Here is a 21529-nt window from a genome sequence, read left to right on the forward strand (position 1 = left end):
ATATTTACGTAGCTGCAAGACCACCAAATATCACACTGGTAACATTTCTTGCCAAAAACATATATGAAAATCACAAATATTTTGGAGCAAATATACTTATGTACCATTCCAGAAATGTGGGCCGTTGGCAGATAGCTAATAGCTGATTTAGTAACTTCCTCAGCTATGTCAGAACCAATTGTATCCAATAGAGCTTCTGTGGTCCATGTGAGCTGTATAGCAAGTTCAACCAGACATATCAAACTGTATAATACAAACATGCAAGCTTATTGACTCACATTGTCATGAGACAACATCACTCCTTTAGGATTGCCAGTAGTTCCTGACTGCAAAAAAAATATCATTAAATGTGGTACTGTCTAAATGTTCAAGTTACAAACATTTCCATGCATTCGGTCATAATTATGGTTAGACGACCTGAATAAACCAAGGAACTGGAAATGAAAAGAGTAGAGTTTTAGGGATGCATTGAATTTGCCAGAATGGTTTTTGGAACAATAGGAAATAAAAGCAAGAACAAAAAATGCTCACATATTAGGACAAGACTTGACTAAAATACACTTGTAATTTGAAAGCAAATGTGACCTGCTGAGTGAAAACTTGACTTGTTTGCACAATTCTGTTTTTGAGATAAATGCCATTGAAATACATTGGGTAGAAAACACGTGCATGCTACAAAAATAATTTTACATGTGTTTTATTTGCTCCAGTAAATCGTGAAGGAAGAGGTCTCTAATACACTACTGAATTTGCCTCTTCATGGAGAGTAAGAATATTGTTGTTTCATTTCTCTACCAAGAAGCAAACATGAGTTATGTGTGTTTGGTTCAGTTGCAGTAAAACAGACTTTATTGTTGCCATTTCTCAACTTGAGCAGCCTTCTTATTGCCTCAGTTCATGGTGAAAGTAGAACATTGCATTCGAAACTTATGATCGATTAAACAAGTGCCTGTAGTATTTTCCTACATAAACACTGTACAAATTGATTGTTTTGCTCTTCTTGTTGTCTATCACTATAACTCCAAATACACTTACCAGATAAGGCCGAAATATTAGCAGCTCATTGGCTTTTCCCTCTAGACAACAAAAAATTTATAAAATGAAGTTTTGAGGAAAATGTAAACAAGTTGGATTTTCACTCAGCCGGTCACAGGTATGGTTTCAACATACCAAACTACGTACCTCAATTATTGAGCCAAGATTTGTGTGATTCTGTGCCTTCTTCAGAATCCACAAATTAAAGAAATGTCAAGATACTCTAATAGACCAGTCACTAATAATAGAACAGTCATCACAAGGGCGTATGGAAAAGCAACCTGGATCAGCTGGAAAAGTGTTATTTTTGTGATTGGAATCACGTGTAAGCACTAGCATGCCACACATATAAAATCTCCATTGCGGAATAAACAAAATTTGTCTGCTCATATGTGACCGGATTTGCGAAAAGGTACCTTTTTCACACACAAAATTTGAACCATTTTTTGAACTTCAAAGCTTCATAACTTTTTGATCATGAAACATAATTGCTTGAATTCTTTAATAACTGTAGCTACAGTATCTGGCTACATTTTGATACTAAGAACAAGTTACTCAGTATAAGGAGTCAAGTGTTACATCATTTTGTTTACTGGTATGTCAAATGTGTGGAAAAGGTACCTTTTCGTAAATCCGGTCACATATGATCTGTAGCATTTATATAATCCTTACTTATAACAACTCTGCAGGATACACAATCAATCAACAAAGAGCGATTGTTAATTGACATGCATGTATAACTGTGTATCTAGCTACATTCCATACCATACTAAAGGATTTGAAACCTTTGAAAGACAATGCAATTTCTAGCTAGTATTGTGCTTACTCGCCACACAGCACAATTTGTAAGTGTGATTCCGATCAATTTAGTCGCTGACCACAAGTAGGCTAGCTAGCTTGCGCAAGTATAGCAAAACTGTGTCTTGAGATTGTAGTGATTGTATACTTAGGAAAGCTAAGATAAAGTTTTTGACTGATAAGTTAGATGCTATAGAGCATATTAGCAGACAAATTTTGTTTATTCCATGATGGAGTCTTTATAGTGCTTGCACGTAATTCCAATCACAAAATAACACTGTTCCAGCTGATCCAGGTTGTTCCAGAATTCCGGTTTTCCATACATCTATCATCACAATCTTTGTTTAACATATCTGCAGTGGTTTGTGGGTGCCACACAAAAAAAACTTGTAGCTGGTGACCGCAGCATAGATTTCTTCAGTGTGATGCCCATGGATGCCCATGACTATAGTTTACCTAGAACCATAGCTATATGCTAGAACCAAGGAGCATGAAACTGAGTTTCATGACAATCCAAATTACGTCAGTGTTTGTTTTACATCGCACACAAATGGCACTCCAGCCACACAAAGTAGAGATGAGTTCGCCACCACTGAAGAAGAGAAAGACCTCAAGGACTCAGCCAATTTTACCATCGCCATGTGTCACTGGTCACACGCAATTTCATGTATGGCTTCAAATAACAAGATTTTATTTCCTTATATGGAAACTAATCGGCGATTGATTTGGATTGTGATGGCACTTGGCAGGCAGTGTAAGTTTCATGCTCCTGCACGGCCTCATAAGCTTCTGCTAGAACTGATGATATTTATGCAATATATAAATCTTAGCTGACATTTGTACTAAGTTTGTAGTATGTTTTTTTGACATTGCAGCAGTAGTGAACCAATCATAACCTACACTTGAAACGTACTACATATATGTTACAGTACTTTATTACATCTTTAGCAGAACTGTAGCGAGCTAATCCATAATTGTATGTAAAAGAAGAGTTAGCATATTTTTACAGGGAATGTGGTATGTCTATAAATCCAAATAGGGATTCGTGGGTAACCACATTCCTTGTTGATCTACTGTAGTGATCCTTTTTTGTGTCGTGAATTTTTTCAGCAATATCTACTCTCAATTTTTAATATGCTTATTAATATAATGCTTTCATATGATGACTACTGGGTTAAATAACACTGACTTCATGGCTTGATGGTCTGCATTGTCACTCAGTGTACATACATACATGCACATGGTGTAATTCCATTGTACATAAATATATATACCTGTATGTATATCCATGCATGCAAAGGTTGCTGTGAAAATACTTACAGTGTATGTCAACATGGCACATTGTTCTGGTCGTTGTTTGTTGATGATATTTTCAATCACAGTGTCTTCCATGTCCTCGCCCAGCTCCAGAAACTTTGTCCACTATAAGGAGACATGCAACTACTCAATCACATACTATTACTAACCTATAGGCTACCACTGTACATATCGTATAGTAGGTATTTATCAAGGTAAATATATTGCAGATCATTGCAATATAAAATTTCAAATGGGAAAAATCCAATTTTGAAGGAGAAAATTATCAAATTGTGCAACTTTTGTGCAGTAGTACCACATGCATGTTTACAAAGAAATTGGGATGCTGCGATTGGGTTGACAGTACCCTGTCTGCAGGAGAGCTTTAATAAACATAAATGTGGCAATGATAGTTTTAAAAAGACAACATGGTAGTTGGCCACATGCCTAGAACAGTTCTCCCTATCTTAAGTTCAGTATCAAGACACACGGTAAAGTGTCGTGCGGCCCAAGAAGCCGGCGCGCCACACCGTGAGTATATTTACAGGAAGAAAGAAAATGTCATTTTCACACCTTTATATCTCGGTGATCCCTTATCCAATTGGAACCAAGTTTGCTACAGAGTTGCCCGCCAGCCAGGGGAGTCTACATTCCAAATTTGATGGAAATCGCTCCAGCCATTTCCGAGATACGAGCTGCCAAAGTTTCAATTTTTCTTTGTTTTTTTCCCTTCTTCTTCGTGTTTTCGCACACTTACAAAAATTGCTATAAAACGCAAACGTGTACTCCGATCGCCATGAAATTTGGCACAAAGAACGGGAGTCCAAAGGCGAATCCTAGTATCAAATTTGGTGCAAATCCGATGAATGGTGCAGGAGTTATGACCGATTATTCGTGTAAAACAAGATCGATTTGTTGTCATGCCTACAGGGTAAACCGCTTCATAGAATGAGTTGAAAATTGCTGTGTAGATGGAGTAACCATCGTAGGAGTGCCTTTTGGTGGTTTGAAAGGAATCGAGATAAAGACCACAGAGATATGACACAAAACCCAACCTGTGTCACAATTACGCGATCGATTTTTAGAGAGAGAATAAACGTCTTAATGATTAAGACAAAATATACATTACAAGCATACAGGGGCCTAGACACAGGGGTACCATGTGCTGAAGGATCAGTACAGGAGCCCTGGCAAGACTTACATTAACTAAAGGTAAATTAAAATACAATACACAAAAAAAAAAAAAAAAACTATATCTACATCAAGACACACGGTAGTGTGTCGTGCGGCCCAAGAAGCCGGCGCGTCACACCGTGAGTATATTGACAGGAAGAACGAAAACGTCATTTTCACACCTTTGTATCTCGGTGATCACTTATCTGATTGGAACCAAATTTGCCACACAGTTGTCCGCCAGCCAAGGGAGTCTACATTCCAAATTTGAAGGAAATAGCTCCAGCCATTTCCGAGATACGAGCCGCCAAAGTTTGGTTTTTTTTCTTCGTTTTTTTTCTTCTTCGTCTTTTCGCACACTTGCAAAAATTGCTATAACAAGCAAACGCGTACTCCGATCGCCTTGAAATTTGGCACACAGAAAGGGAGTCCAAAGGCGAATCCTAGCATCAAATGTGATACAAATCCGATGAATGGTTCAGGAGTTATGACTGATTATTCGCGTAAAACAAGATCGATTTGTTGTCACGCCTACAGGGTAAACCGCTTCATGGAATGAGTTGAAAATTGCTATGTAGATGGAGTAACCATCGTAGGAGTGCCTTTTGGTGGTTTGAAAGGAATCGAGATAAAGACCACGGAGATATGACACAAAACCCAACCTGTGTCACAATTACGCAATCGATTTTTATGAATAAAAAAGTATTAGTTTTTACGCCTACTAGGCAAACCGCTTAGAGTAATGAGCTGAAAATCGGTGTATAGCTGGAATAATCTTCATAGAAAGTCCTTGCAGTAGTACAGAAGAATCGGATTACAAACCACTGAGTTATGATTCGAAAGCCAACTCCGTGTAACAAATGCGAGATCGAGATACTCTAATAGAACAGTCACCCTAATAGAGCATTCGGCTAATTTATTTACTCTATTATAGAATTTTATTACATCACAAGTTATTCTGTAGGGAGTTCAGCTGCAAACAGTTAATCTTATAGACAGTTCAGCAAGAAGACAGTCACCATGTGGAGAGTTAAGCAAATATATCACTATAGAGATTCAGAACATTACAAGTCACACTGAAGAAAGTTCAGCTATAAAAAAGTCATGCACTGTGTAGAGAATTCAGCTACAATTAAGTCACTCTCTAGAGAATTCAGTTACACAGAATTCAGCTACACACAAGTCACTGTGGAGAGAGTTCAGCTACAAACAAATTACCCTTTAGAGTGATCAGCTACAAACAAAACACTTTGCAGGGTGTTCAGCTGCAACAAATCAACCTTTAGAGCGATCAGCAATGAACAAATCAACACAAATCTACCTGTAGAGAGACCAGCTACAAACAAAACAGTAAGGAGTTCAGCTACAAGTAAATTACCCTGTAGAGAGTTCATCTACAAACAAATCAACCTGTAGAACAATCAGCTAGAAACAAATCATCCTGAAGAGAGGTCAGCTACAAAAAATTACCCTGTAGAGAGATCAACTAGAAATAAATCACCCTGAAGAGAGGTCAGCTACAAAAAAATCACCCTGTAGAGAGATCAGCTACAAACAAATTGCCCTGTAGAGAGATCAGCTACAAGCAAAACACCCTGTAGAGAGTTCAGCAACAAAGAAACCACCATGTAGAGAGTTCAGCTACAAACAAATTACCCTGTAGAGAGATCGGCTACAAACAAATCAGCCTGTAGCAGCTCAACCTGCAGAGAGATCTGCAGAGAGATCAACTACAAACAAATCACCTTATAGAGAGTTCAGCTACAAACAAATTACCCTATAGAGAGATCGGCTACAAACAAATCAACCTGCAGAGAGATCAGCTACACACAAATCAACTTGTAGAGAGATCAACTACAAACAAATCACCCTGTACAGAGATCAGCTAGAAACTAGACACAATGTAAGGAGTTCAGCTACAAATAAATCACCTTTTAGACAGTTCAGCTACAAATAAATTACCTTGTAGAGAGATCGGCTACAAACAAATCAACCTGCAGAGAGATCAGCTACACACAATTCAACTTGTAGAGAGATCAGCTACAAACAAATCACCCTGTAGAGAGATCAGCTAGAAACTAGACACAATGTAAGGAGTTCAGCTACAAGCAAATCACCGTGTAGAGAGTTCAGCTACAAACAAACCAACCTGTAGAGCGATCAGCTAGAAACAAATCACCCTGAAGAGAGGTCAGCTACAAAAAATCACCCTGTAGAGATATCAGCTAGAAACAAATCACCCTGAAGAGAGGTCAGCTACAAAAAAATCACCCTGTAGAGAGATCAGCTAGAAACAAATCACCCTGAAGAGAGGTCAGCTACAAACAAAACACTTTGAAGAGAATTCAGCTACAAACAAATCAGCTTGTAGAGAGATCAGTTACACACAAATCAACCTGTAGAGAGATAAGCTAGAAACAAATCACCCTGTAGAGAGTAGCTACAAGCAAAACACCCTGTAGAGAGTTCAGCAACAAAGAAACCACCATGTAGAGAGTTCAGCTGCAAACAAATCCTTATAGAGAGTTCAGCTACAAACAAATCACCCTGTAGAGAGATCAGCTAGAAACTAGACACAATGTAAGCAGTTCAGCTACAAGCAAATCACCCTTTAGTGAGTTCAGCTACAAACAAATCAACCTGCAGTGAGATCACCTACAAAAAAGCACCTTGTGCAGAGTTCAGCTACAAACAAATTACCCTGTAGAGAGATCGGCTACAAACAAATCAACCAGTAGAATGATCAGCTACACACAAATCAACTTGTAGAGAGATCAGCTACAAACAAATCACCCTGTAGAAAGATCAGCTAGAAACTAGACACAATGTAAGGAGTTCAGCTACAAGTAATTCACCCTGTAGAGAGTTCAGCTAAAACAAATCAACCTGCAGAGAGATCAGCTACAAATAAATCACTTTACAGACAGTTCAGCTACAAAACAATTACCTTGTAGAGAGATCGGCTGCAAATTAATCAACCTGCAGAGAGATCAGCTACACACAAATCAACTTGTAGAGAGATCAGCTACAAACAAATCACCCTGTAGAGAGATCAGCTAGAAACTAGACACAATGCAAGGAGTTCAGCTACAAACAAAATCACCCTTTAGTGAGTTCAGCTACAAACAAATCAACCTGCAGTGAGATCACCCACAAAAATGCACTTGTACAGAGTTCAGTTACAAACAAATCACCCTGTAGAGAGATCAGGTAGAAGAATTCACCTTGTAGAGAGTTCAGCAACAAAGAAACCACCATGTAGAGAGTTCAGCTGCAAACAAATCACCCAGTAGAAAGATCAGCTAGAAGAAGTTACCTTGTAGAGAGTTCAGTTACAAAGAAACCATCATATAGAGAGTTCAGCTACAAAGAAATTACCCCGTAGAGAGTTCAGCTAGAAGAAGTCACCTTGTAAAGAGTTCAGCTACAAAGAAACCACCTGTACAGAATTCAACTACAAACAAATTACCCTGTATAGAGATCAGCTAGAAGAAGTTACCTTGTAGATAGTTCAGCTACAACAATTCACCCTGTAGAAAGATCAGCTAGAAGAAGTCACCTTGTAGGGTGTTCAGTTACAAAGAAACCATCATGTAGAGAGTTCAGCTGCAAACAAATCACTCTGTAGAGAGTTCAGCTACAAAGAAACCGCCATGTAGAGAGTTCAGCCTCATATAAACCACCTTGTAGAGAATTCAACTACAACAAATCACCCTGTAGAGAAGAAGTTACCTTGTAGAGAGTTCAGCTACAAAGAAACCACCATGTAGAGAGTTTAGCTGCAAACAAATCACCTGTAGAGAGTTCAGCTAGAAACAAATCACCCCGTAGAGAGATCAGCTGGACAAAGTCACCTTGTAGAGAGTTCAGCTGCAAAGAAACCATCATGTAGAGAGTTCAGCTGCAAACAAATCACCCTGCAGAGAGTTCAGCTACAAAAAAATCACCCTGTAGAGAGTTCAGCTAGACGAAGTCACCTTATAGAGAGTTCAGCTACAAAGAAACCATCATGTAGAGAGTTCGGCTACAAAGACACCACCATGTAGAGAGTTTAGCTGCAAACAAATCACCTGTAGAGAGTTCAGCTAGAAACAAAATACCCTGTAGAGAGACCAGCTAGAAGAGGTTACCTTGTAGAGAGTTCAGCTACAAAGAAACCATCCTGTATATAGTTCAGCTACATTTCAAGTCACCCAGTAGAGAGATCAGCTGCAAAAAAATATCCTGTGGGGAATAATGGGCATGTAATAAATATATGTATATAATTTGTATAATTACTAATAAAATCAAAAATAATTGAAGTACTAAAATTCTTCTTTAAGTTCTTTTCTTCTTCCTGTAGTAAAGAAAAAAACACATGGGTTAAAAAAGCCCCAAAGCCAGCCATAGGCCGGCTTTGCAGTATACAAATACAAAAAGAAGTGATATCTAATCAAAAACAGCCAAGCTGTAAAAAAAGGTGCGGCTCCCAAAAAGGCCATGGTGAAAAAAGATGTGAAATTCAAGGTGGCGGCCAAGAAATGGCTGTGATGGTAGGTTAATGGTTACATTTTAATAACGACAATTCAGGTGAATTTTGTGCCGCTTGGTCTTGGCACCAAATTCACCTGAATTGTTGTTATTAAAATGTAACCATTAACCTACCATCACAGCCATTTCTTGGCCGCCACCTTGGATTTCACATCTTTTTTCACCATGGCCTTTTTGGGGGCCGCACCTTTTTTTACAGCTTGGCTGTTTTTGATTAGATATATGTTATACTTAAAGTTTACCTAAGGTGGTCTAAAAGATCCCAGCCCGGGGAGGCTCTAGAATTAAAAATTCTGTAAGAACAGGACACAGCAATGCGAGCTGCCTGCTCAAACAAGGATCTTACAGTTTTCTTTGGCACTTCACAAGCAGTAGCCATTTGAGCAATTGTTTCTGACAAAAAGTGGCCTAAACAACCAATTTCAATTGGAACAAGATTGACAGTTAACCCAGAAAGCTGGAGGTCATATTGCAAGGAGCTATATTGATCTTCCTTTCTAGCTCTAGCAGCAAGAAGATGTTGCTGAGTATTAGTTGGTACTGTCAATTCGAACAAACAAATGGAATCATTAGAAACCAATACCAAGTCAGGCCTGCTGAGGGTGGAGGAAAGATTGGTTGGGATGGTACTAGGGGGGCTGGAACTAACTAGATAACCTGGAAGGTCAGCGTAAAGTTTGAATGTTTCAGGTAAATGCTGTTGGAGCCCATGAACAAGGACCTGTAAAACTGAATCATGTCTCCAGGTATACCTGCCTTGATCTAGAGCAGCAGGACAGCCAGTCAAAATATGGTTTGTTGTGGGTTGAGGAGCTTGACAAAGAGCACATCTAGGATCAGTAATGATGTTCCATCTGGCCAGGTTCATAGGGGTTGGTAGAGTGTCACAACCAGCACGTAGCAGGAAGGACAGCTGTTTTTCAGGGAGGCGATACATCAATCTCTTCCACAGAGGGCAAGCTTGCTCCAGAGTTACAATATCTAAAAAATTATTTTGAACAGTTAATGGTTCCAGTTTTGATTTCCAATATTCAATGTGAGCAGAACGTAAGTTGTGGCGAGCATGGTTCTTGAAAGTTGCAGAGTGAATGTTGGCAACTGAAGCCTTAGCAGCAGATAAACAGTCAAGGACAGTGGAAGAGATATCGGATCTGTTAGCTAAAATAGAATGTCGCAGCTCTATAATCAGTGGATCAACTGACCGTTCAATAGCCAGAATGTATGAAAGTTTGGCTGATTGCTTCAGGTGTGGTAAAAAGGGGAGATCCAACACATCCGGGTGAAAAACAATTCCAGGAGTACAATTTCTGGGGAGGTTCAACCAATTTTTCACAAATTTCAATACTGATGACTGTGCTGAAATAATAGAAGACACGGTAAGCCTCTCAACAGCTAAATGAAAATGTAGAACAGAAGACACAAAGTTTTTTAAGATCCATATCTTATATTCTCCCCGAACAGAACACTTATCGATGGATTGCAAAAATTGTAAAATTTGTTGCTTCATGTTAGCAGAAGCTACCGATCGAGCAATAGTTGGAGAAACACCAATAGTGCGACCCAGAAACTTAGTACAATCCACATTACAGATATTGATGGTATTCCCAGCCGCCATTGAAAATACAGTAGAGGAAAGCATACGATGACCATTAAAGTAAAGGGAAATACACTTTGGAGGTTGAAATTCAAAACATATGTCTATTGCCTTTAGGACAAGTGATGATAAAGCCTGCTGATGAGACTTGACATCTTTGGAGAAGACAGTCAAGTCATCAGCAAAAACCTTTGCTCTATGCATTGATGAATAACAAATCTTAGGTAGAGCAGCAGCTGCACTAGTAGAGGTTGATGGTTGGGTATTAGGTTTATCAGAGCGATAAACTTTGCGATATCTGCCTGCATAGCACCATTCCACAGTGTGAAGATCCACAGACTGCTCACTATCACCATTATCATAAACTAGATCACAGGAGCCATCACAATGATAAGAGGTCACGATTGCTCTGTACCAACCAGATGGTGAATCATCCCAGGAATCAGACCATAACACATAGATTGCAGTCTCAACAGGAGGCAGCCCAACAGAGTTGGCAGCCTGTAGTTGAGCAGAGTAGCCACAATACTCTGATGTGGAGAGATAAGCTAATAACGGATTAATGGCTAAGTTGAATAACAAAGGTGATAAAGTATCACCCTGGAAAACTCCTCGTTGAATAGAAAATACTGAAGTGTTCCAGTTCTTGGTAGACACATATGCTGACAATTTTGAATAACAGCTAGTAATGTACGAAATAACAGGAGAAGACACCTTGATGTAATATAAGATATCAAAGAGGTATTGATGACATACTGACCCAAAGGCATTCCTCAGGTCAAGAAATGACATAACAATAGGATTCATAGTAGCTCTGGCATTCTCCAATAGTGATTCAGTACTGAATATATGTTCCATAGTGCCGTTCACTCCATAGAGAAAGCCTTTCTGCAGTGAGGGGTCTAACAATTTGTTGTTCAAAGCGAACTTCTCCAAACGGAGAGACAGTAATCGATGAAATAGCTTGCCAAAGACTGAGGTCAATGTGATGGGACGAAAGTTCTTGGGATAGTTTGGATCCCCTTTCTTATAGAGTAATATGGTTTTTCCTTGGCACCAACACTGAGCAGCAGAGTGGGAATGTAGTAGTATCTTGGAGTATAAGGTTGCCAAAAATAAATGACAACTAGGTAGTTTCTTCAGATGAAAGTAAGTGATCTTATCATTTCCTGGAGCAGACGAAGAAGAACACTTCTTCAGAGCACACTTTACTTCACAAGGACGGATTGGGGACATATCAAATTCATAATCATGATTTGGAACTGACCATACCTCATGAATCCAATCCGGAAAGCCATTATATTGAGACGGTGTAGAAGTTATAGATTCAAAGTATTGAAAGCATTGGTCTGCTGAGAAAGCAGGATCTACCTTTTGAGGTGGTCTGCAAATGGACTGAGCAAATTTCCAAGGATTCTTGTGAAATGATTGTTCTTGGCTCTTGGTGGAACATCGAGATGTAACTTTCCTAGCCTCACGAATAGCCTTGGAGTGCAGACGCACAGAAGTCATGAAGTCCGCAGAATGAGATCGTCTTAGATCATTCTTCAGGTGACGAAGGCGTTCTGTTAGCCGAATAATGGCTCTGTCCCATTGCGGACCTGAGTAGGAATGTTGCGGTAATATACCAGAATCTCCTAGGTGTGCTTCAATTAGAGATGAAAGAGTTGAAGCAGCTTCATCCGTAGATATCGCGTCGCTGTTGAGAGCCTCCCGGAGCGGGAAGATCATTGAAAACAATTCTTCGTCAATCAAAGGCCAGTCAAATTGTGCTCGGGTCGCAGGTTGCGAGGAGGAATCTCTTTGAGCTACCATCTGGGCCTGTTCAAACACGAAAGTTGAATAAAAAAGTATCAGTTTTTACGCCTACTAGGCAAACCACGTAGAGCAATGAGCTGAAAATCGGTGTATAGCTGGAATAATCTTCATAGAAAGTCCTTGCAGTAGTATAGAAGAATTGGATTGCAAACCACTGAGTTATGATTCTAAAGCCAACTCCGTGTAGCAAATGCGAGATCGAGATACTCTAATAGAACAGTCACCCTAATAGAGCATTCAGCTAATTATTTACTCCATTATAGAATTCTATTACATTACAAGTTATTCTGTAGGGAGTTCAGCTGCAAACATTTAATCTTATAGACAGTTCAACAAGAAGCAAGTCACCCTGTGGAGAGTTAAGCTACAAATATATCACCGTAGAGATTCAGAACATTACAAGTCACACTGAAGAGAGTTCAGTTATAAACAAGTCATGCACCCTGTAGAGAGTTCACCTACAATTAAGTCACTCTCTAGAGAATTCGGCTACACACAAGTCAACCTTTAGAGTGATCAGCAACAAACAAATCAACTTGTAGAGAGATCAGCTAGAAACAAATCAACCTGCAGAGAGATCAGCTACAAACAAATCAGGTTGTAGAGAGATCAGTTACACACAAATCAACCTGTAGAGAGATAAGCTAGAAACAAATCACCGTGTAGAGAGTTCAGCTACAAAAAATCACCCTGTAGAGAGGTCAGATAGAAACTAGACACAATGTAAAGAGTTCAGCTACAAGTAAATCACCCTGTAGAGAGTTCAGCTAAAACAAATCAACCTGCAGAGAGATCAGCTACAAACAAATCACTTTATAGACAGTTCAGCTACAAACAAATTACCGTGTAGAGAGATTGGCTACAAACAAATCAACCTGCAGAGAGTTCAGCTACAAACAAATCAACCTGTAGAGAGATCAGCTACAAGCAAATCACCTTATAGAGAGTTCAGCTACAAAAAATCACCCTGTAGAGACATCAGCTAGAAACTAGACACAATGTAAGGAGTTCAGCTATAACAAATCAACCTGCAGAGAGATCAGCTACAAACAAATCACCTTATAGAGAGTTCAGCTACAAACAAATTACCCTGTAGAGAGATTGGCTACAAACACATCAACCTGCAGAGAGATCAGCTACACACAAATCAACTTGTAGAGAGATCAGCTATAAACAAATCACCCTGTAGAGAGGTCAGATAGAAACTAGACACAATGTAAGGAGTTCAGCTACAAGTAAATCACCCTGTAGAGAGTTCAGCTAAAACAAATCAACCTGCAGAGAGATCAGCTACAAACAAATCACCCTGTAGAGAGGTCAGATAGAAACTAGACACAATGTAAGGAGTTCAGCTACAAGTAAATCACCCTGTAGAGAGTTCAGCTAAAACAAATCAACCTGCAGAGAGATCAGCTACAAACAAATCACCTTATAGACAGTTCAGCTACAAACAAATTACCTTGTAGAGAGATCGGCTACAAACAAATCAACCTGCAGAGAGATCAGCTACACACAAATCAACTTGTAGAGAGATCAGCTACAAACAAATCACCCTGTAGAGAGGTCAGCTACAAACAAATCAACCTGCAGAGAGATCAACTACAAACAAATCAGCTTGTAGAGAGATCAGTTACACACAAATCAACCTGTAGAGAGATAAGCTAGAAACAAATCACCTTGTAGAGAGATCAGCTACAAACAAATCACCCTGTAGAGAGATCAGCTAGAAACTAGACACAAGTTCAACTACAAGCAAATCACCCTGTAGAGAGTTCAGCTAAAACAAATCAACCTACAGAAAGATCAGCTACAAACAAATCACCTTATAGACAGTTCAGCTACAAACAGATTACCTTGTAGAGAGATCGGCTACAAACAAATCACCCTGTAGAGAGTTCAGCTACAAACAAATCAACCTGTAGAGAGATCAGCTACAAACAAATCACCTTATAGAGAGTTCAGCTACAAAAAAAATCACCCTGTAGAGACATCAGCTAGAAACTAGACACAATGTAAGGAGTTCAGCTAAAATAAATCAACCTGTAGAGAGATCAGCTACAAACAAATCACCTTATAGAGAGTTCAGCTACAAACAAATTACCCTGTAGAGAGATCGGCTATAAGCACATCAACCTGCAGAGAGATCAGCTACACACAAATCAACTTGTAGAGAGATCAGCTACAAACAAATCACCCTGTAGAGAGATCAGATAGAAACTAGACACAATGAAAGGAGTTCAACTACAAGCAAATCACTTTGTAGAGTGATCAGCTAGAAACAAATCACCCTGAAGAGAGGTCAGCTACAAACAAATCACCCTGTAGAGAGATCAGCTACAAACAAATCACCCTGAAGAGAGGTCAGCTAGAAACAAATCAACCTGTAGAGAGATAAGTTAGAAACAAATCACCCTGTAGAGAGTTAAGCTACAAAAAAAATCATCAGCTAGAAACTAGTCACAATGTAAGGAGTTCAGCTACAAGCAAATCACCCTATAGAGAGTTCAGCTAAAACAAATCAACCTGCAGAGAGATCAGCTACAAACAAATCACCTTATAGACAGTTCAGCTATAAACAAATTACCCTGTAGAGAGATCGGCTACAAACAAATCCCCCTGTAGAGAGTTCAGCTACAAAAAAAAATCAACCTGTAGAGAGATCAGCTACAAACAAATCACCTTATAGAGAGTTCAGCTACAAGCAAATCACCCTGTAGAGAGATCAGCTAGAAACAAATCACCCTGTAGAGATTTCAGCTACAAACAAATCAACCTGCAGAGAGATCAGCTGCAAACAAATCACCTTGTAGAGAGATCGGCTACAAGCAAATCACCCTGTAGAGAGATCAGCTAGTAGCTAGAAACTATACACAATGTAAGGGGTTCAGCTACAAGCAAATCACCCTTTAGTGAGTTCAGCTACAAACAAATCAACCTGCAGTGAGATCACCTACAAAAAAGCACATTGTACAGACTTCAACAAATTACCCTTTAGAGAAATCAGCTAGAAGAATTCACCATGTAGAGAGTTCAGCTGCAAACAAATCAGCCTGTAGAAAATTCAGTTACAAACAAATCGCCCAGTAGAAAGATCAGCTAGAAGAAGTTACCTTGTAGAGAGTTTAGCTACAAAGAAACCATTCTGTAAAGAGTTCAGCTGCAAACAAATCACCTGTACAGAATTCAGCTACAAACAAATTACCCTGTAGAGAGATCAGCTAGAAGAAGTCACCTGGTAGACAGTTCAGCTACAAACAATTCACCCTGTACAGAGATCAATTAGAAGAAGTTTCCTTGTAGAAAGTTCAGCTACAAACAAGTCACCCTGTAGAAAGATCAGCTACAAGAATTCACCTTGTAGAGATTTCAGCTACAAAGAAACCACCATGTAGAGAGTTCAGCTGCAAACAATTCACCCTGTAGAAAATTCAGCTACAAACAAATCGCCCTGTAGAAAGATCAGCTAGAAGAAGTTACCTTGTAGAGAGTTCAGCTACAAAGAAATCATTCTGTAAAGAGCTCAGCTGCAAACAAATCACCTGTACAGAATTCAGCTACAAACAAATCATCCTGTAGAGAGATCAGCTAGAAGAAGTTACCTTGTAGATAGTTCAGCTACAAACAAATCACCCTGTAGAGAGATCAGCTAGAAGAAGAGTTACCTTGTAGATAATTCTGCTGCAACCAATTCACCCTGTGGAGAGATCAGCTAGAAGAAGTCACCTTGTAGAGTGTTATGTTACAAAGAAACCACCATGCAGAGAGTTCTGTAATAAATATATGTATTATATATATAATTTGTACATTTACTGATAAATTCTGAAATATTTAAAGTATTTAACATCTGCTTCATCTTTTCTTCTTCCTGTGGTAAAGAAAAAAGTTAGGTTTAAAAAGCCCCAAAGCCAGCCATAGGCCGGTTTTGGGGTATACAAATACAAAAAGAAGTGAAATCTAATCCAAAACAGCCAAGCTGTAAAAAAAGTGTGCGGCCCTCAAAAAAGCTATGGTGAAAAAAGATGTGAAATCCAAGGTGGCGGCCAAGAAATGGCTGTGATGGTAGGTTAATGCTAAAAATTTTAATAACGACAATTCAGGTGAATTTGGTGCCACTTGGTCTTGGCACAAAATTCACCTGAATTGTCGTTATTAAAATTTTTACCATTAACCTACCATCATAGCCATTTCTTGGCCGCCACCTTGGATTTCACATCTTTTTTCACCATAGCTTTTTTGAGGGCCGCACACTTTTTTTATAGCTTGGCTGTTTTGGATTAGATTTCTACAACAGCATCCCTTGTGCAGTATCCATGTGGGCTGCTGCATTGTTATCTCCAGAAGTCATTGGTACTATTCCAACCAATAAACTGCTAGCCTAGGATTTGGCAACACATTATCTTCCCAGGATCTACATTCATATGTTTAAAACATTTAATCAGAACCATTTCATTGAAAATGTTAACATTCTTTTTTGAACTGCCATTCCAATGATGAAAAATTTTCTACTTGTAAAATCCAGATACATAATATTATGGCACAACAATACATCATCATACTGTGTAGGTACTGGAATAGTACTCCCTGAGTCCTTCCTTGTACTGAACAATGGCCTTCAAGTCCGGAAGTCTTTCACGAATCTGCAACAATAATTTACAATTGTGCATAATGAATAGCATTGAAAGTATAGAAAGGTAATTAACTAAGTTTCAAAATTGGTAATCAAGAAACATGGTAGTGTGTTGTGTTACCAAGGAAGCTGGCACTACAACAATGGTACAATCTTCATGCATACATACGTAGTTTAGTAGTACTTCCTTTTTAATGGAATAACTTTTACAGAGGAGATTTTCAGGTAGAGCAGTTCATGTACCAAATTTGAGTGAAATCTCCTATGCTAATTCTAGGATATGTGCAACCAAAATTTCTTCATTTGTGACCGGATCTGCAAGAGCATCATCACCTGCTAGCACATTTTTCAAATTCCATTTTATTACATTTTCTTTGTCTAGATAGCCTAAGGAATTGTCAACCAAAGTCTCAGCTCTAGAAGCCAAGAACTTTCAAAGTTACAGTGCTACAAAGTAGTAACAACAGAAAAATTGATTTGTACAGTGACAATATGGAAAATAAACTGTAGGCGCTTAATCAAATGGTCATAACTTACGAATGTAGTCTTCTACCAAGATGCAACTTACACCGTTGGGTTTTCCATGAACTGGTCAATCCATTGCTGGAAAAGATTTGTCTTCTAGGCGCTTCCTATGACCAGGACAAAGGAGAAAATGTGAGAAAACAAGTTGATGGCGCCATGCAGTTAACAAACCTAACTGGAATTAATTAACAATGTACTAAACTAATTGTGACCGTCTTAGCAAAAACCCAACTTGTTTGCACAAACATGCATATTGAGAAAAACTAAATTTAAAAATAATTCGTAACATTACACATGCTACAAAGAAAATATGCAAATTTTTATCGGGCCAGTAATTGAAGAAGGAAGACTCAAATCGATTAAAACTATATATTGTACTTTGCGTGGGAGGATCAAAGCAAGAGTTCATAATGTAAAAAAAGAGGAGAGTGTCCTACTCTAGGATAGCCTGTACAAACGCGTATGTTGAAGTATTCCCATAAACTAACGTTTTCTATCGCATATTAAATTTGTACCTGTGGTGTCAATTACGCCTCAGACACATGCTCGCTCTAACTGTTAAAATGATATTATCGAAGTGAACGCTATAGAAGGTACACCTCAACGACCTGTATCTTCCTTATGTATCATAGCTAATTCTGTCGCGGACCAAACGACTGATCATGATATGATGGGTCCTCTTTGCAAGCGTACGCGACTTTCCGTGACGTTGACGTGGGAACTACACCAATAGAATCTCGAATAGGATCACCAGAACACAGAGAAACTGAGGAAGTGTCTGTTTCTATTGATAGCTATGATGGCACTGTTGAGACGATCGTTTGTAATCCAGTTGGAGAAAAAGCAGTTCCAGTATTGAGGTCGTCATCAACAACTTCAGTGGCTGCACAACCCTTACACTCCGGTGATGCTCAGCCCACTGTACCTAGCACTGTGCCTCCTTTAATTAAGTTCTTGCTTGCAGATTTCTTGAACTTCAAGCAATGTTGCTGGAAGGTGCATGTGGCACTACTCTATTGGAAGTGACCCACTGTTTAGTACAAAATCATCCACCAGCTGGAAATGTTCACTGTGTACGAGCCATTTTATTGCCCGATACAAGTGGATACTGTTATGATGTGCAAGTGCTCCTGGTATCAATCAAAACTGGAGTAGTTTCTAGTGAACAGGACTTTATTGAGCTTTGCAACAGCTTATTACGACTCAAAGGCTTTGTGTTTTTCCCTGGAATTGGTTATCGGAACTACAATGACAATTACTACTCTGTGATTCGGTTTCACAAAAAGCAAGCGAATTTGGTTGAATCTCCATTTCAGCGTGTAGAAGCAATAGACTGCTTTCGGTGGTACAAGCTTCCAAAGAATGCCACACTGCAAGAGCAAGCATCTAATGAAGTTCTGTGTTCAGCTTGCAAACAGCTTTTACGACAATTAGAACAACAAAAGAAGCAATCAGCTCTAGTAAGTCCAAACAGACGAGTTAAATGTCAAGCAGCTAATGCCAACTACCCCACAAAGTATTTGTCACCAGCAAGCACTGTGAAGCGGAAGAAAAATGCCCAGACAGAAAGAGCAAAAGCCAAAGTATTGTTAGCCAAGTATTCCAAACATGATGTGACCTTGGATGATTCCCAACATGAAGAAATGTGCAATTTAGTCTCAGAAATAGAAGAAAAGCACAGTGATGAGCTAGAAGAAGTATACAAGGAAGCTAGTGGTTTTGCAGTATCAGATTCTATTCGTGAAGTGTGGACAATGGACAAACAAAGACATCAATTTTACTCTGATCAGGCTAAAAACAGTAAGTGACAAGTTAACTCCATAGCTACTTTTTAAAATATTTTCCTGTAGAACATGGGAAACGTGGTAACCGGTGGAGTTCAGTTACTATTCGAATTGGTAAGGTAATTAACATTCTTATAGGAATGTATGTATATATGCTTTTCCTTTCAGCTCTAGCAGTGTTTGTCAGAAGCCCAACAGCTTATGAAGCATTGAAAAGTTTTGGGATTCTTCAGTTACCTGCCAGGAGCACTTTGCAGGCATACACTGGTTGTTTTCTCCATGAAAGTGGAGCAATATGGGAGAGTATTTCTAAACAAGTTGAAGGCTATGAGCATTTCATAAATTATTTTGCAAGGCTTCTGGAAAATTAGAGCCAATGGCAGATAGTGTCTTGATCTTTGATGAGGTCAAAGTTATATCTCGACTTATGTGGAATTCTAGGAGTCAGACAATTATAGGATTAGCAATGGGAGCAGAGGAACAAGCTTCACTCCATGATGTGTACCAGTTATTTGACGGCCAAAAGGAGGCAGAACAAACTAGTTACATTATGCAATTTCTGTGGAGGGATCTAACATCCTCATACAATATAGTCGGACCTTACTATACTAGTTCTAATACTTTTTAAGCTAAGACTATCCATGTTTGTGTCCTTGAAACTATGCATCTCTTTCAGGTATAGGTTAGGACATACATTAAAATGTGTATTTAATATGTGTGAATGTTGCATTGTAGGTACATGGATTTTCCACAAGTCTACTTGTGTGTGATGGAGCTGCACCTAATTTGACCGTACTTAAGTCAACACATGACCATTCAATTCCAACCAAGACTTAAGCGATGAGTATCAAGTAAAGCCATACTTTGTAAACCCATTTAACCAACCAAACCTAGTTTATTAGCTGATATGTCCTAGCCATCAGGTACTATTTGAAATTTGTTAATGTAGAATCAATTTTGCTAATTTCACAAAAACTTTTCTCCGTAACAAAGTTAGGCATTTACAATAATTATGTACTTTTTCACACTCAGCTAAAGAATATGGTCAACGCACTGCATTCATCTCGAGCAGATGGAACAAAGCGATTTACTTTGGATAGGAAAACTTTTGGATGGAAAGCTATAGTAGACATGTTTGAGCGAGAATGTGGACGTGTGAAGGATGGTTACACTAGAATGATTCCAAAGTTACGTGAAGCTCACATTATACGAGACTCCTGGATCAAGTGAAATGTGGCTCCTGCTAAAATCATGCAGGTAAGCATGCTGTTTCTCTATAGCACAAGTTTACATCTTCATATATAGCAAGAACAAGCATTGGGAGAGCTATTTGATTATGTAAACCAGTAACCTTTGCCCCCAGATGCTCCACAAGTACAACTAACTTTGAAATATTTGGAAACTTGCAATAAGATTTTTGAAAACGGCCTTTTAAGCCACGACCGTGTGTCCACTACAACTTCAAGTTCTGAAATACTCAAATCCATCAGGGACGGGTATGAGTTTTTCCGTAGTTGGCATCGTAGTCTTACTCAGACAGCAGGGGGTAAGTATATTTGCCATGAAAACATCTGTGGTGTATGATTGAATATTTGTTCAATACAGACAAACCAATACAGCCAAATGAATTCCTAGCATGGCAGAGTAAGTTTGCAAATTGGGTAGGGAGTTTGCTTTTTACATTGTCTGTTTGCTGTTACAGCCTGGGATTTTCTTTGAATCTGTGTGCACGGCTTTGAGTCATTTTGTGTAGATTTCTTAAATTGTTACCCTGGCCATTTTGTCAGCCCTTTGAGAGTGTCTGGCAGTGCTGTGGAGTCACTTTTCAGCCAGTACAAAAAATCAGCTGGTGGCAAGCTGGATGCTGCTAACTACACTGAATCGAGAGCAGCCCAGTTGGTTAAGCAGACTGTCTCTGCCCATCACAGTGGTACTGGATACAGAGATTTATCCTTAGATACATTAAGTGACATTCAACTAGAGAGAAAGAAATAATTATGACAAAATACTTACATCATAGGTGTTATGTAATAATTATGTAAACATTAATTATTTATGTAAACATTATTCATGTAAATGTTAATTTATGCTATGAATTACAAGGTTAACAATCATTGTTTACTCTTAGAATTTACGTGTTGAGTAAGCAAAGTGTCTCGCAAATTTTGCCCAGAAACAGAAACGGTGCCTTTTTAATGGCTGAGGTGGCTTTGTAAGAGTCCAAAAATTCTTGTATTCTTGTGTTAGTTAGTTTTGACACAAAGTCACTGAAAACATCATTGACAGTTGATATCTTGAAGCAGTCAGTGGACCCCAAACAACTTGTTAGGACAGTGCAGAACTTATCTT

The 21529-nt window shown here is 38.9% G+C and overlaps 1 protein-coding gene and 1 pseudogene across 4 annotated transcripts in view; one reads left to right on the forward strand and one right to left on the reverse strand.

Moving 5' to 3' along the window:
• Nucleotides 1-21529, reverse strand: part of LOC136237613 (long-chain-fatty-acid--CoA ligase ACSBG2-like) — a 116029-nt gene that overhangs the window by 71330 nt on the left and 23170 nt on the right. For 3 of the 4 annotated variants that reach the window (XM_066027823.1, XM_066027821.1, XM_066027824.1), the window contains exons 5-8: nt 16801-16881; nt 3154-3255; nt 279-326; nt 105-212 (exon numbers count right to left, since the gene is read on the reverse strand). In XM_066027823.1, the coding sequence (XP_065883895.1) occupies nt 105-212; nt 279-326; nt 3154-3255; nt 16801-16881 (339 nt within the window). The remainder of the gene's footprint in view (nt 1-104; nt 213-278; nt 327-3153; nt 3256-16800; nt 16882-21529) is intronic. The other variant, XM_066027822.1, reaches the window with a different exon arrangement.
• Nucleotides 18196-20410, forward strand: LOC136239175 (uncharacterized; annotated as a pseudogene).

Source organism: Dysidea avara, chromosome 11 (genome assembly GCF_963678975.1).
Source record: "Dysidea avara chromosome 11, odDysAvar1.4, whole genome shotgun sequence".
Lineage (NCBI taxonomy): Eukaryota > Metazoa > Porifera > Demospongiae > Dictyoceratida > Dysideidae > Dysidea > Dysidea avara.